This window comes from Malania oleifera, chromosome 9, assembly GCF_029873635.1.
Source record: "Malania oleifera isolate guangnan ecotype guangnan chromosome 9, ASM2987363v1, whole genome shotgun sequence".
In the NCBI taxonomy this organism is placed as follows: Eukaryota; Viridiplantae; Streptophyta; class Magnoliopsida; order Santalales; family Ximeniaceae; genus Malania; species Malania oleifera.
In genome coordinates, this window is record NC_080425.1 from 90,157,304 (window position 1) to 90,175,812 (window position 18,509).

At 34.3% G+C, this 18,509-nt stretch overlaps 1 protein-coding gene across 1 annotated transcript; it reads right to left on the minus strand.

Annotated features, from left to right (window-relative positions):
- Positions 1–16,332: 16,332 nt before the first annotated feature.
- Positions 16,333–17,097, minus strand: LOC131163571 (protein MIZU-KUSSEI 1). The gene has a single exon (XM_058120162.1). It carries the CDS (start codon positions 17,095–17,097, stop codon positions 16,333–16,335), a length of 765 nt encoding a protein of 254 aa, XP_057976145.1.
- Between the last annotated feature and the right edge of the window lie 1,412 nt (positions 17,098–18,509).

Genomic DNA, 18,509 nt, shown 5'->3' on the forward strand with positions numbered 1-18,509 from the left:
AGTGGATCGTCAGTGGGGCTGAGGTGAAAACCATCCCAAATTTAGGGTAAAACTTTCTACTCAGTATTTGGATTTTTGACAGTTGTAGAAAGTGTTATACGCGTAAAAATACTGAACTTTAGTTCTGAAAAATATTATTTTCAGGGTGTTGAGTTGGGAACCCTGCGGGTGCGGGGCAAATTTTCTTAGGGGCTTTTCAAGAATCAGGTAAGGGAATAAACTAAGTTAGTTCTTTTTAAGAAAATGCATGTATATATATATATACCATTTGATTTCTAGAAAATAAATATATTTATATATGATTTATATTTGAGAAAATATTGTTGAAAATGATCGTATGTTGAATATACTAAAAATCTGTTAGTGTGGCATGAGTATAAAATGTTATGAAATATTGATTTTTGGAAATGTGATTATGATACTGATTTTTATAATGGAAAATTGGCGTACGGGCCGAGATTTTTTGTATATATTTGCTGGCGTACGGGCAGTGCTATGGATGTGATTTGCCAGCTTACGGGTTGTGTTATGATTTGCCGGCATATGTGTAACACCCCGACCCCGAGGGGCCTGGGATATTAACTCTTTACTACTGATTTACAGCGGAAGCAAATAAACTCGACTTTTATTCAAACCAGAGCGCTAATTATTCATGTTACAATCACTTATTTCAAATGAAGAAAATTACACAAACGTAAATATCTGAAATCATACTAATGTTTCTAAATAAATCTTTATTTTTCTAATCCCCACCCGCATGCTTGCTAAGCCTGATTTCCGACATGTCCTTCAGAGTTATCTGAAATAAAATATGATTGGGGTGAGACGACGCTCAGTAAGTAAATAAGATTATTATTAGTGTGTGGCCAAAATGAGCTTTTAAAGAATTTCGTAAAACAATATTTAATACTATAACTTCAAGACTGCTTTTAGAATAAACATAAATTTACAAATTCCTGCATAAAACTTTTGTCATCAATTTCAACAGTAAATTTTTATATTCATATACTATAACTGTTAAATTAAACTTTTAACTTTAAAACTGTAAAAATATTTAATGATAAACATACATATACTTTTCCTTATACGTTTTCCTTAGATCGTCATTTAAGCACCAAAATGATCCTTTTCACGTAAACTTACACTTTTCCTTCAAATCATTAGTAACTTTGTACACGTAATTAAATATGTATAAACATATATTATAAAAATCACCCTTAGGCCTGTTTGCCGTAAGTCATGTTTACCCCCATGACTGGGTTGTGCGGTCCGAAGACTGGACTTAGCTGGCTGGCCGACCAAACTAAATCAACGTACGTAAACTTTAAGTGAGATTTTCCTTATTAAGTCCTGGACTTAAACCAGGTGTGCACTCAGGAGAAATCCACTAACATAAATAACCACTCTGTAAACAGTGTGGGTGCACTCTGATCCGTATAAACTTTAAGTTGCGGTACCGAGCATCTGTAACTTTGAACTTTCGTTGCCATAAGGGGTTTGAAAATCATCTTATTATCATTTATGCAATTTAAAATAATATCGTGAAAATCTTATCTTTACTCATATTTACATAAAAAATGTAACGTAGAAATAAACTCATGCCACACAATTTTTGTGTTAAAAAAAATATATATAATTTTATTTTTGAATAGAAAGAAATGCTGAAAATTTACCCGAGGGGATTGGAACATTTCTTAACCCAAAAATAGATGCAAGTATATTAAAGGTAGAACTGGTATAATTAAATATGCGTAAAAATAAACTCATGGAAATTTTGTGGAACTAAGTAACATAATTAAAATTTACGTACAAAATAAGTTCGGGTATGAATTTAAAATAAAAAGAAACTAACATAATCAAAATTTACTTACCTTCTTCTTTTACCGTGTGCTACGAACACAATAGTTATCTTTAAGAAATGAGATCGGAAAAAGTGGGTGATTGAGAATTTATTCAAAAATTCTCTCTCCACCACAAATTCTTTCACTCACTAATCCTTCTCTTCCTTGGAAAATTGTTGTGAAAAATGAAGGTTGAGAGCTCCCTATTTATAGGAAAATTTTGGGGAAGAAATAGAATTTATAAAAATGTGGGGAGATGGGTGAAATTATAATTTTTTTAAAATTAAAGAATGGGCAAGGGATGGGCAAGGTATGGGTTGAGTATGGGATGGGGATGGAGGCCATGTGGGAGTGCTTGCCACCATTCCCACTAAATAAATTTTTAATTAACTACTTACCTAATTAATTAATCAATTAGTTAATTAATTATTTTATTATTTTATTATTTTTCTTAATCATTATTGTCATTATTATTATCATTGTTATTACTTATAAACTATTTTAAGTATTTATTTATTTTATTATTTATTTTGAACAAGAATTAAATTTAAATTTTAAAAAACTCATGTGGGCCCCACATGGTCTTGTGGGCCCCACACAACTTCGAGACCCGAATGGATCCTACGTAACTCGAATAACTCTTATACGATTTTATGCATCCTACATAGCTTTGAGACTTGTGAAAACCTCCATACGGCTTCGGGATTTATGTGGGCCCCACACAGTCTTGTGGGCCCCGCATAGGATACCTATATTATTATTATTTTATCATATATCTCTACAAATTATATCAGTTAAAACATTATTTTATGTACTTATTTACGTATATAAACAGTGTCTTGTGGCTCCGGGACTCATGTGGACCCCACATAGTATTGTGGGCCCCACATATGATACCTATATTATTATTATCTTATTATGTATTTCGACAAATTATGTTTGTCAAAACACTATTTTATGTATATATACTTATTTACGTGTACAAATAGTGTCTATCCTGTTTATCCTATGAAATTCCATTTTGACCAGGCCGACCTCCAGGGAGCGACTGAGCCGCAATGGTCTCTGAGCACTCGCTAAGACAAGGTCTTTCTTAGGCATCAAATATGGAATCAAGGATCCTACAAAAAAATACTTATATATTGATATTAACTAAATGACCATTTTTATTATTTTATTATTATTGTACTTTAATCATATATATATATATATATTTTTTTTTTTGGTCATCACAATCTCCCCTCCTTATAAAAATTTCGTCCTCGAAATTTGCTAATTTAAAATGAGTACTGTATAATTGGGTTACACTATTAGAAAGAGTAAATTGATTAACGATTTAACTAAATCTTAGAATAGATTGAGGGTCAATTTAATGAAGTATTTTATTTTGGGAATTGAAATGTGAATCGTTGGTCTAATAGAGGTTGAAATGGAAAAGAAATTCAGAAGATGTGGAAAAAGATAATTATATATATGTATATATATCATACATGTCCTATAAATAAATAAAAAAATAATAATATACGAGATCTGGCCTTTAGAGCCTTAGATCAACGTCAACATCTATCGCAGTACTAGTGGTGTCACTGCTAACCGCCTGGGTTCTTTCTTGGTAGAATTGACCTCTTATAATGTCGCCGGCTTGGGTCGGAAAAAGGGAGAGGACGCCCATTTGTTCGGCGAAGGAGGAAGAGCTGCTCTCTTCCCGAGTTATTGGTGGCCCGTATATAAGTCTCATTGCGAATCGGATTTCCTTGAAGTGTCGAAGTAGGCCAGCATTATCCGAAACCCTTAGTGTGGTGACTGTGATATTGCCATTGTAAGGGATATGGCTCATTGGTGAGATATTAGTTGTAAGTTTCACAGGCGGAATATTCTCGATAGGGAAGAGGGTTGGAAGAATGGCAGGGGCACTGCTCGGGTCGGTAGTGGCGGAGGAGGTAATATGGAGAATTGATGGGGCAGTTGTTGAGATAGTGGCTTCTCCAACTGATCCCCGCCTACGCCTACGGTTCTCAAACCAAAAGCGTATATTTTTCGGCTCGATTGGACCATACTGTCGGAGTTGTGCTACAAGCAAGATAGTCTGCTCCACTGAAGGGAGTTCCCCTTGACTGCTGTGGAAGGCCTCCTCTAGAATCTCCAGCTGTGCCCTACTGGGTCTCCATCTTTGGTTCGACGATCTAGTGCTGCTCTCAGCAACTTCGGGAGTTGGGTGATTTGGCAACATTTTTGAGTAATGAGACAACCAAGAGAAAAGTTGGGAAGAACTAATCTCTTCAAACCGAAATGTGGTTGCTCAAGATGGTAGAAAACTGTGATGCTTAGAGTTTGAGGAGGGCGTACCCTTTTTATAAGGGAATGGCCGCGTGTTGTGGAAATCGAGAGAGAGTGACGTGTGTCACGGATATTGAGCAACGCATTTTGCACAAATCGAGAGAGAACGATAAGTGTCACGAGAATCAAGAGAGGGCGACGCGTGTCATGGATATCAATCAACGCATTTTGCACAAATCAAGGGATAACGATGTGTGTCGTGAGAACCGAGAGGGGGTGACGCGTGTCACAGATATCGATTAACGCGTTTTGCACAAATCGAGGGATAGCGACATGTGTCGCGGAAATTGAGCGAGTGACACGTATTGCAAAATTTGCAAACTCTTGGTTCTTTTTATGTTTTTACATCTTTATTAATGCTTTAACTATAATTAATTTCATCCTTAGATCACCACTTGGGTGGGTGGCCTAGTGGTAAGGAACCGGCCGTGCATCCATGTGATCGCGGGTTCGAGTCCCCACTACGCCCAAGTGGTCTCATGCCCTGACCTTGCTTCGGGGGTAAGTGAGCTATAGCCGATGATTTCCACCCATGAGGCCCCTTTTTTTTTTTTTTTTTTTATAACTACAAGAGTACCCCTTTTATATATATATTCCATTAACATTAGTATTATTATTATTATTATTATTATTATTATTATTATTATTATTATTATTATTAGATCAAATATATGTTGGGCATGTTTTGCCAATTGATGATTTGACATTGGTTAGTTATTTGAAAGAAATTAGTAAATTTTTATATTGCTTTCATAAAAAATATACATGTATATTTTTTTTTTTATATAGAAAATTTTAAGTTGTATTAACTTTTATAAATTTATACAAAATTAAAGGTTTCATCAAAATTTGTACTCCTAAATTAAACTTGGTATACTTGATGGAAATTGAATATGTAATGAAAAAAAAAAATAGATATATTAACTTACACATGCTAAGGGATTATATATATAGTATTGAATTTAACTATATATAAATATTTAAATTATATTTAATTCATTATAAATTAATACAAATTAAAATTAAAGATTTTGCCAAAATATATTTTCCTAAATTAAGTTTGAATGTTCTGTTGATAACTAAATATGTGATGTAAAAAAAAGAAATACATATTCATATCCAACTTATACATGCAAAGAAATTTTGGGTAAATTCAGATTTCATCATAGACCGTTTTGTTCATATCTATTTCTATGTGTAAGCACTTCTAAATTCAGTAGGGTCTAATGGGTTTTCTTATATATTTAGTGAAAATAACAACAGTGAAAATAATTAAATCTCACATATTATTATGTATATTTATATATATAAAAATTTAAAAGTTATTTAATGCATTTGACAATTAATTATAAATCATTAATATGGGTACATGTTTCTAACAAACATAAATAATATATTTAAAATTAATTAACGGGTCTTCAATAATACTACTATTTTCTTAGAGAATTAATAATTATTACCTGTCCTTGGGAGCCTTCACGTAAATCTCATTTCCGCCAATGCTACTATCTTTAGGATCTATTCTTAAATAATGAATCAAATGTTTATTTTAAAATCATAAATCTATTATTACGCATAATAATATAACAAACTAAAATAAATATTCTAAAACTACCCAATCCTACCCAAATCATATTTTATACCTATGCTCTGATAAATTTATATATTAGATTATGCAGAACCTATATCCTATGCCTCTGGTAAAATTATTTCTTTAAAGTCTACAGAACCTATAACCTATTGCTCTGATACCAAATGTAACACCCCGACCCCGAGGGCCTGGGACTATTAACTCTTACTACTGATTTACAGCGGAAGCAAATAAACTCGACTTTTATTCAAACCAGAGCGCTAATTATTCATGTTACAATCACTTATTTCAAATGAAGAAAATTACACAAACGTAAATATCTGAAATCATACTAATGTTTCTAAATAAATCTTTATTTTCTTAATTCCCCAACCCGCATGCCTTGCTAAGCCCTGATTTCCGGACATGTCCTTCAGAGTTATCTTGAAATAAAATATGATTGGGGTGAGACGACGCTCAGTAAGTAAATAAGATTATTATTAGTGTGTGGCCAAAATGAGCTTTTTAAAGAATTTCGTAAAACAATATTTAATACTATAACTTCAAGACTGCTTTTATAGAATAAACATAAATTTACAAATTCCTGCATAAAACTTTTGTCATCAATTTCAACAGTAAATTTTTATATTCATATACTATAACTGTTAAATTAAACTTTTAACTTTAAAACTGTAAAAATATTTAATGATAAACATACATATACTTTTCCTTATAACGTTTTCCTTAGATCGTCATTTAAGCACCAAAATGATCCTTTTCACGTAAACTTACACTTTCCCTTCAAATCATTAGTAACTTTGTACACGTAATTAAATATGTATAAACATATATTATAAAAATCACCCTTAGGCCTGTTTGCCCGTAAGTCATGTTTACCCCCATGACTGGGTTGTGCGGTCCGAAGACTGGACTTAGCCTGGCTGGCCGACCAAACTAAATCACGTACGTAAACTTTAAGTGAGATTTTCCTTATTAAGTCCTGGACTTAAACCAGGTGTGCACTCAGGAGAAATCCACTAACATAAATAACCACTCTGTAAACAGTGTGGGTGCACTCTGATCCGTATAAACTTAAGCTGCGGTACCGAGCATCTGTACTTTGAAACTTTCGTTGCCATAAGGGGGTTTGAAAATCATCTTATTATCATTTATGCAATTAAAATAATATCGTGAAAATCTTATCTTTACTCATATTTACATAAAAAATGTAACGTAGAAATAACTCATGCCACACAATTTTTGTGTTAAAAAAAATATATATAATTTTATTTTTGAATAGAAGAGAAATGCTGAAAATTTACCCGAGGGGATTGGAACATTTCTTACCAAAAATAGATGCAAGTATATTAAAGGTAGAACTGGTATAATTAAATATGCGTAAAATAAACTCATGGAAATTTTTGTGGAACTAAGTAACATAATTAAAATTTACGTACAAAAGAAGTTCGGGTATGAATTTAAAATAAAAAGAAACTAACATAATCAAAATTTACTTACCTTCTTCTTTTACCGTGTGCTACGAACACAATAGTTATCTTTAAGAAATGAGATCGAAAAAGTGGGTGATTGAGAATTTATTCAAAAATTCTCTCTCCACCACAATTCTTCACTCACTAATCCTTCTCTTCCTTGGAAAATTGTTGTGAAAAATGAAGGTTGAGAGCTCCCTATTTATAGGAAAATTTTGGGGAAGAAATAGAATTTATAAAAATGTGGGGAGATGGGTGAAATTATAATTTTTTTAAAATTAAAGAATGGGCAAGGGATGGGCAAGGTATGGGTTGAGTATGGGATGGGGATGGAGGCCATGTGGGAGTGCTTGCCACCATTCCCACTAAATAAATTTTTAATTAACTACTTACCTAATTAATTAATCAATTAGTTAATTAATTATTTTATTATTTTATTATTTTTCTTAATCATTATTGTCATTATTATTATCATTGTTATTACTTATAAACTATTTTAAGTATTTATTTATTTTATTATTTATTTTTGAACAAGAATTAAATTAAATTTAAAAACTCATGTGGGCCCCACATGGTCTTGTGGGCCCCACACAACTTCGAGACCCGAATGGATCCTACGTAACTCGAATAACTCTTATACGATTTTATGCATCCTACATAGCTTTGAGACTTGTGAAAACCTCCATACGGCTTCGGGATTTATGTGGGCCCCACACAGTCTTGTGGGCCCCGCATAGGATACCTATATTATTATTATTTTATCATATATCTCTACAAATTATATCAGTTTAAAACATTATTTTATGTACTTATTTACGTATATAAACAGTGTCTTGTGGCTCCGGGACTCATGTGGACCCCACATAGTATTGTGGGCCCCACATATGATACCTATATTATTATTATCTTATTATGTATTTCGACAAATTATGTTTGTCAAAACACTATTTTATGTATATATACTTATTTACGTGTACAAATAGTGTCTATCCTGTTTATCCTATGAAATTCCATTTTGACCAGGCCGACCTCCAGGGAGCGACTGAGCCGCAATGGTCTCTGAGCACTCGCTAAGACAAGGTCTTTCTTAGGCATCAAATATGGAATCAAGGATCCTACAAAAAAAATACTTATATATTGATATTAACTAAATGACCATTTTTATTATTTTATTATTATTGTACTTTAATCATATATATATATATATATATTTTTTTTTTTTTGGGTCATCACAATATGGGCCGAGCTATGATAAAATGTGTAATACCGATGTACGGACTGATGATTTTCATGATATACGTATATATGCAAAATAACATGATTGATTTGATAATTAATGATATGAGATATTCATGTTTCACAGTTTCAGTATATGTTATATGATATCAGAACCTGGTTGGCATGGCCTAGGCTAGCACTTGCACGATACCGTTGCTATGTGTCTATAGTCTTCATGATCATGATATCTGTGTTAAAGCTGCTATACAGAGTGGTGTGAGATTGGATGGTCGATGTGGTTTTTAAGAAGTGTGTGATCGCCCTTGGTGTACGGACCAAGTCAGGCAGATCCATCAAACTTACAGACTGTACTTTTGACTTGGCAGTGGTCAGCCAACCATTGTCAGGTCTCAGCTTCGGACCACACAACCCAGTCATGTGGGGGTAATACATGACAACAGTCAGCTAACCTACTAGGAAGGTTTTTGTGTTATTATTATTATATGAGATGAGCTATGTTTATGAAAATGTAGTATGTTCTGCCATGTTTTGATATATATATATATATATATATGTTTTCCCAGATTTGACAAAACAGTTACTGAATATGTTTTGTATGATATATGTAAAACACGGAATACTCATGTTACTACACACTGGTATTAATTTATTTCCCTTACTGAGAGGTGTCTCACCCAAAATTTTATAAATATTTCAGGAGCCCCTGATAGGAAAGCGGGTAAAGCCCCGCTGATCTAGTACGGTTGGTCTGCCCTTCCAAAAGGGTAAGTGTTTTGATAGGGTCGGATTTATTTTTGTGGGATGGCCCTAGAAAATCTTTTTGGTTGTGTATTGTGTACATATATTTACAGTGATTGTAGTAACTCCGGTATTATGATATATGGTATAATGAGATGTATATGATTGTATGTTTCCTGCTGCTTAGGCTTTCGTTTTGTGTTCTTATATATCCCTGGTACCCACGGGTCCAAGTGGATTATGATCTGCTGAGCTGGAATATGTGATAATGATTTTCTTATTATATTTTTTTTTTTAAATGTGGAAAATAAGCAGGTCGTCACACCTTTCTAGTTCAAAACTATCTTTGTTACAAAATGACATTTCATGCATAAAGGTAGTCTTTATACCTGTCACATATGCCCATTTGCAAAACAACACAAGTTATCATTCAAACCAAGTTCGATCCACACGAAAAAACCTTTTCAAATGATACACTGTGTATTTGGGGTCCTTTTTCCACATGTGCAATGGATGGTTCTTGATTTTGTTTGACTATTGTAGATTATTATACTCAAAGTACATGGACTTTCCTTATGGCACAAAAATCTCAGATTCGGTACATTCTGTAGTATTTTGTTCAATTAGTCTCCACTTAGCTTGAGGCCACAATCAAAGTATTAAGGTCACATAATGGTCTTGAATTTAATATAAAGGAGTTTTTTTCCAATCAAAAGGAATTATCCATCATTTGAGCTATGTGGAAACGCCCCAGCAAAATGTAGTCGTTGAACGAAAACACCAACACCTATTAAATGTAGCTAAGCCTTAATGTTTCAAGCCTCTTTACCCTTAAAATTTTAGGGGGATTGTATTCTTATAACCACATATTTGATTAATAGAACATCATCTTCAGTTTTAAAAGGCAAGTCACTGTATGAATTGTTATTTGGAAAGCCACCCTTATATGATCAATTATGTATTCTTGGCTGTCTTTTCCATGCATCAACACTTAGTCAAAACAAATCAAAATTTGAACCTCCAGTAAAGGCATGCATTTATATTGGTTATCCTCATGGCATTAAGGGTTATAAGTTACATGACTTGCATTCAAAGGCAATTTTTGTATCTTGTAATGTGATTTTTCATGAAATTATCTTTCCCTTTGCATCCAATAAATAGCCTCACACTGACACGTACAACTCTTACTCCAATAACCCCTAATCTTGTACCTGAGTATGAATGTTTTGATAACATGTTTAATGGTCAAAATTTTCGGAATCATCCACAAGAACAATCAAGTCTTCTTCCTACAAATTCTATTACTCCATCTTCGCCTTTTCCTACCACAGATGCACCTCCTATTTTAGTTTCTACAAAGCCAAACACATGTCACAATGTGTCACCCTTAGTAGACAACACCCCTTCCAATCCTACAAACCAATCACTACCACCTATCAACATTCCTTCCATTCCATGAAGGTCTACTAGAAATAGGAAACATGCTAGTTATTTAAAGGACTTTCATTGATATGATGCAGACCACTTCAAGGATCAATATTGCTCATTAGGTACACTGTATCCCTTATCATCAATTATATCTTATCATCGTTTGTCTCCATCTCACAAATGCTTTACACTAGCATTATCCATACATCATGAGCCCCGTAGTTTTCAGGAAGCTTCTAAAGTTACACATTAGCGTAATGCCATGGATGTCGAAATTAGGGCACTTGAGTAAAATGAGACCTGGACTCTCACTAATCTACTGTTAGGAAAGACTCCTATAGGATGCAAGTGGGTTTATAAGGTGAAGCACAAGGTTGATGGGAGCATTGAGTGATATAAGGCTTATTTGGTCGCAAAGGGTTATATGCAATGTGAGGGGATTGACTATCAAGAGACTTTTTCACCTATTGTGAAGATAAACACGGTGAGATCAATATTAGCTTTGGCAGCTATTCATAACTAGTACTTGCATTAGCTGGATGTAAATAACGCCTTTTTGCATGGACACATTAAAGAAGAAGTATACATGACTATTCCTCCAGATTATCATTCTTCATCTCAATCACACGTTTTGCGTTTAAATAAATATCTTTATGGATTAAAAAAGGCATCGAGGCAGTGGTTTTCCAAGTTCTTCAATACTCTAATTTTTTATGGATTTATTCAGTGTGAAGCAGATAAATCTCTATTCATTAAGAAGGCTGATACATTTTTTTATTGCTTTATTGGTTTACGTGGATGACATTGTGCTTTTTTCTAATGATCGATGCATCACCAATTCTAAAATTTTCATCATTCATAAATACTCAATTCAAATTAAAGGGCTTAGGACCTTTAAAATATTTCCTTGACTTGGAGATATCTTGATCAAAACAAGGTATTTCGGTGTGCCAACGAAAATATGCACTTGATTTGTTAGAAGATTTTAGAATGTTAGCAGCTAAACCAGTAAATTTTTCTATGGATCCACATTTAAAACTCCCTCAGTATGAAGGTGACCTATTGACTGATGTTACAAATTATAGGAGATTAATTGGTCGATTACTTTATCTCACGTACAGTTACAATGTAACGACCCGAATTTAGAATGGTATTTAAATAATAAAGAAAGGGAAATGGAGACCAGAAACAGAAGGAGGCCGTCGACTTTGTCGACGAACACAAGGTTTCGTCCACGAAGGCTTAAGAGAATTCGTCGATGAACACAGGGGGCTCATCAACGAGAAAATACCGAGAGGGGTCTTTGAGCCGACTGAATTTCGTCGACAAGGAGTGGATTTCATCAACGAAATTTGTGAAGGACTCGTCGACGAAGGACGGGCTCGTCGATGAAATTAACTGTTCTATACATATAAAAATCCAATTTTTAACTTATTAAAGAAGCTTTCTCTCCTCTCTCTCTCTCTCTCTCTCTCTCTCCCCTTCGGTCCTCTTCCTTTCTTTCGTCGATTTCGGGCCAGATTTTCGCCGGATCAACAATCTGAAGTCACCACGACGCTCTTGGGGAAGTTCTCTCCAAACCTGTTGGATCGGATCATTGGTGAAAGCAAGTTGGAAACCATCCCAAATCCAAGGTAATGCTTTTTACTCATTATTTGGACTTTTGAAAGTTGAAAAAAGTGTTATACACGTAGAAATATCGAAGTTTAATATTGGGAATTTTCATTTCCATAGGTGTTGAATTGGGAACGTTGGAAATCATCCCTAAGTTGAGGTAAGACTTTTTAAACCGAATTTGACTTAACGTTAGTTATAAGAAATGTTATGCACGTAAAAATATTGAAATTTAATACTGGGAGTTTGTGTTTCGAGGGTTGTTAAGTTGGGAACCCTACAGGTGCAGGGAAGATTTTCTTAGGGGCTTTACAGGAATTAAGTAAGGGGATAAACTAAACTAGTTTGTTTTGAGAAAATGTATGTATATATATTTAGCATTTGATTTTCGAAAAATGTATATATATTTATATATATGTATTATATTTGCAAAATACTGTGAAAATGATTATATGATTGAATATGTGAAAATCCGCTTATGTGGCATGAGTATAAAATGTTGTGAAATATTGTTTTCTAGGAATGTGGATGATATGGATTTTTATGATGGAAAAACCGGCGTACGGGCCAAGCTATGTGTGTGATTGCTAGTGTACGGGTTGTGCTATGGTTTGCCGGCGTACGGGCCGAGCTATATATGTGATTGCCAGCGTACGGGTTGTGCTATGGTTTGTCAGCGTATGGGCCGAGCTATGTGTGTGATTTGCCAGCATACGGGTTGTGCTATGATTTTCCAGCGTATGGGCCGAGCTATGATAAAATGTGTAATACCGGCATACGGGCCGATGATTTTCATGATATACGTGTATGTGCAAATTGATATGATTGGTTTGGTAATTAATGATATGAGATATTTATGTATCACGGATTTAGTATATGTATATGATATCATAACCTGCTTGGCTTGGTTTAGGCTAGCACTTGCACGGTACCGTTGCTATGTGTCCATAATCTCCGTGATCATGATATCTGTGTTAACGCCACTATACGGAGTGGTGTGAGATTCAATGGTCGATGTGGTTATTTTCAAGAAGTGTGTTGTTATCGCCCCTGATATACGGACCAGGTCTGGCAGACCCATCGGACCTACAGACTAGACTATTGACTTGGCAGTGGACGGCCAACCATTGTCAGGTCTTGCCTTCGGGTCACACAACCCAGTCATGTGGGGGTAATACATGACAACAGGAAGTTGACCTACCAGGATTGTTTTTATGTTATTATTACTATATGAGATGAGATATGCATATGAAAATGCAGTATGTTCTGCCATGTGTTGATATATATATATATATGTCTTTTTCCAAATTTGACGAAACAGTACTGAATATGTTATGTATGGTATATGTAGAACACAGAATACTCATGTTGCCACACACTAGTATTAGTTTATTTCCCTTACTGAGAGGTGTCTCACCCCTTAATCTTACAAATTTTTCAAGAGCCCCTGATAGGAGAGCGGGAAAAGCCCCGCTGATCTAAAGTTGTTTATCTGCCCTCTACGAAGGGTAAGTTTTTGTAGGGACAATTAGGCTTTTGTGGGGATTGTCCCTGGATGTGATTTTTGAGATGTATATATGAGATACAGTGATTATAGTAACTTTGGTGTTGTAACGCATGTTGTGATGAGCTGTATATGGTTATATGATTTTTGTTGCTTAGGCTTCTGCTATATATATAAATACTCTGATATATCCCTAATACCCACGAGTCCAAGTGGATTGTGACCTGCTGAGTTGGAATGTGTGATGTATGGTATTGATTGATGTTGATATTATTATTAAAAAAAAAAAAAGTGTGGAAAAATGAGCAGGTCGTGACATACAAAGTCTGATATCTCTTACTCAATACAAGCCCTCAGCCAATTCTTGCCTGAACCTAGAAAATCACATCTTGATGTTGCTATACATGTCTTAAGATACATTAAAGGTGCACATCAGAAAGTTTTTTCAGACTCTGATTGGGCGGGTTGTGTTGACACCAAATGCTCAGTAACTGAGACTTGTGTTTTCATTGGTGATTCTCTTGTGGCTTGGAATTGAAATCTAAGAAACAGGCTATCATTTCTTAGCTTGTTCCTCTACAAAATCAGAATATAGGGCTATGGGTGCTACAACATCAAAATTAGTTTCGATGCTAAAATTGTTTCATGAACTTGACATTCCTTATTCACCAGCTGCCTTGCTGTTTTGTGACAACAAAGTAGTCATCCACATTGCTGCTAAACCAGTATATCATGAGCAAACAAAACATATTGAGGTGGATTGTCATTTTATTTTACAACTTATTCAACAAGGTGTCATCAAAACTATGTATGTCAAAACATCAATTGACTGATATTTTTACAAAGGAGCTGGTTTCTGAGCTTTCAATAATATTTTGTCCAAAAAGTATTCACAGCATTCATACTCCATCTTGAGGGGGCGTGTAAAAATATTGTTAAAATTATGTTGTGATTTATGTTATTTTTCATTTTGTTATACTAGTATTTGTTATTTATATATATGTTATTTGTTATTCTTTTATATGTGTATATATATCCTTTTTGGGTACAACTAGAGTAATGAGAAACTCATGTATCATTCACTCATCACTCTGCAATCGTGAATCTCCGCAATCGTGAAAAACTTCACCCAGCACAGCTGCACAAGCGACCGCTCCATCGAGCTGAGTCACAGGACATATTTGGTTCAACACATGAAAAAAGTTTTTGAAATAAAGATTTTCTTAATAAAAAATTAATTTCACCTTTAGAGTATTCGAAAAAAAAAAAATGTATTAGGGGAAAAAATTAGGGTGGGCTTGGCCCCCATTGGTTATATAACATTTGTTATGTTTTTAATTTGAAAAAAGTTAATTTTAAATTTTGTACATTATTTTAAGAGTTATATATTTAAAATTATAATTTTTTTAATAAAATATTTTTTTTATTTTTAAAATATATTATATAACATTACAAAAATATTAATTATATTTTCTAAAATATACGCATATTTTGTTCCTTTCAATTACTTTTAGTTCCTTTTATCATTCTATTTAAGAGGTCATGTTCGATTCCTTGTAAAGAAATATTTTAAGCTTCAAGGCTTAAAATAAATATAATTTAGCTGCCTATGTGCATATTAGGACTGCTACCCAAAAAAAAAAAAATGCAATTTCTCCTTTTATTTACTATTAGCATATCCTAATCATACCTTTAGTACTTACCTTCAAAAAAAAAAAAAAAACACTATATGTCTAGCCCATTAAAATAGAATCATATTTATCACTTAATTTTTTCAAACTCTCACCTTAAATTTTTATTTTTTATTTTTTCTGTAGTTTCATTATCAACTCATTATATTTCATAAAATAAACGGGACATAAAAAATAGACTACATCTAATTGTATTTTTTACATCTATAGAAATCTCAAAAAATATTCATATTTAAAGTATCAAAAAATTTCACTTTTAATCTTGTCCAAAATTTTTTTTATTCAGTTAAATACGAAACATGCATGAAATTGAGGATCTAGTTGAAAAAGTACTTTTGAAAATTCGACGTATAATTTACCTTGCTTTATATTATTAGAAAGGAGATTTTCCGTCTCCTCAGAGACATCCCAATTATTAAAATTAAAATTTTCATTTTGTAACTATGTTTTATATTTAAATCTTAAAAGGAGAAATGTGTATCAAAGGATATATGAGTTACTTTCCATTGTGTAGTCGATGCTCGGTATGGATGGTATGTTAATTAATTATCCATACGCCACTTAATTTTCTATAACCACAATACTACTAATATAGAGAGACCAAGTTTAAATTATAACTTGCTATCTTCGAACTTCTGTCTTTTAGAAGGGCAATATATAAATAAGTTTTGTTAAATTTTAAAATTTTGAAATTCTTATATAAATATAAATAAAATATAGCACAAAAACTTTATTGAATTTCATTCAAATTCATATAAATTTAAATTCAAACTATAAAATTCATTACTTCTGTATCTGTCCTGTGACTTAAAAAATAATAACACATTTCATGTGTCAAAGTGGGTTTAATTTTTTTTTCAAGTGGCATGAAATGCCCTTATTAATAATTTTTTTTTGTCCGAAGAAAGAAGATGCTGAGCTCCGGCCCGCTGTTCCCTTCCGGATTCATCATATAGTACGTCTCCGAATCCTCGGACCCCACCACCCTCTCACACCATGCCCTCATGTACGTCAGCTGCCCGTACTCCCCCTCCGCCGCTTCTCTCGCCGGCAATACCCCCACCCCCACCGAGACCGCCTTCAGTATCTTCATCACCCCCAAGTCCTCCTCCGTCGCCTCCCGCCGCACAGCGTACCCCATCTTCTTCCCTCTGCAGTACATCGTCCATACCGGCTCCTCCACCACCATGGTCTTCTCCGACGCCGCCTGCTTCTCACACTCCAGCGCTATCCTCACCATACCATCCCTCATTTCCGCCAGCAGCATGCTCGTTGGAATCGCCAGCTCCAGAAGCAGTATCGGCAGGCGGCACGAGCTCTTCTGTATCGCCAGGCTCACCCTCGCCTTCTTGTATCCGAACAGGGTTCCGGTCATCCGCGTGCCCCCATGGACCTGCCCATCCCCGTGCGGCCGCCCCATGCCACCGTGCAGCGGCATCGGCAGCTTGCACGACGTCGGTGCGATTATGGGGAATGACCGGAACACCGATCGTACCCGCCGGAACAGCTTCGCCGACCTCGATGGTGTGCGCTTCCGCGAGGGTTGAAGGTCCACGTCGGGCCGCGTGGTGGAGAGGTCATCCCCGGCGGCAGCGATCTTTGATTCCGGCCTCGGCGATGGCCGAATGTCCAGCTCTGATATCATTGTGAGAAACAATTAATTTGATTGATAAAAAATATTAATGGGGTTTTGGAATTAATTGATTTGTTTGAAGAATTGGGTTGTGGGTGGCGGTAGCTCGGATTTGGATTGTGGTGGTGGTGCATATATTGCAATTTATATAGTAGGGGGGAAGTTGTGGGATGCACGTTGGGCAGTTTTTAGGTTTAATCTTTTGAGATGGCAAATGAACTCTTACCTCTTGTTTAGTACGGGAAATTGAGTTTTCATAACCAATTGGTTTTATTTTCTGTTTGCTAAAGATGGAATAAATAATAAATAAATAAATAATATATAAATATAAGTAAATAGAACTTTGGGTTAATTCGGGTCGAACTAATTTACCAGGTGACAAACCTATTTATAATTCATATTTGTATCGGGTAATGCACGTGACGGGATTCGAACCCTAATATAGAAATTGTTGGCTGTAAATTAACCCTTTGCCAATTTGTAACCATGTTTTAGGCTGGGGGTGAAATGGATTGAGAATTGTTAAGGAAGTTAGGGTTTATTTATTGTTATTTGTTACACAGATGGAAATTCTGCACCTTGAAACCAAACTGAACTCTGCCAAATTTTGAGAAAATTTTATTTCCACAATCCAACGCTGGTGTTGGTTTTTTTCGTATTTAGCTGAAACAAATTCAAACCAATTGCCCCAAAAATAAGAGTAAAAGTAAAATAAAAATAATAATAATAATAATAATAATAGTAATAATAATAACGACTTTGGTCCTTTCACATCTAACCTTTAATATATATTGATAATATTTATGCTCCATTTGGGATTATCGATTTCGAAACTTGGATTTGGATTTGAGTGCATTAATACAATTTTACATTACATTTTATCCAAATTTAATGCAAATCCAAATGCAAGACCTCTCTAAACATAAGGTCAATATCTCAAGAAATCCATTTACGGGCAGTGTCCTGACCAAACACGAGTTATTCGCATGATCCATATGGGCTTTACATCTATCACTGTGTCTAATTAGAACAGTGCTCGAGACCTTAATTGTTTTTTAATATACATTATTTTTAATATTAAGAGAGTAGATTTCATGATTCAAATATGGATTTGAGAAGATTTGGATGAAATTTAATAGGATTTTGAATTACATTTTATCGAAATACATGCAAATTCAAGTATAAGGTCTAAATTTCAAGCTCCTAAACACAAAAGAAGCATTTTTTTTTTTTTTTGGTTCTATATTATATCTTGTTCAACTAATTAAAGTTAAACTCAATGCAATTTTAAATATTTTAGAAGAAATTAAAAGCTAAAATATATTATATTCTCTGGGATCTTGTAGCAGGCCGTACTCATCAAGTTCAAGCCAAGACCAAAATTCGCCCTGCAGCTTTGTTTTGCAAATTGAGATTTGAAGTCA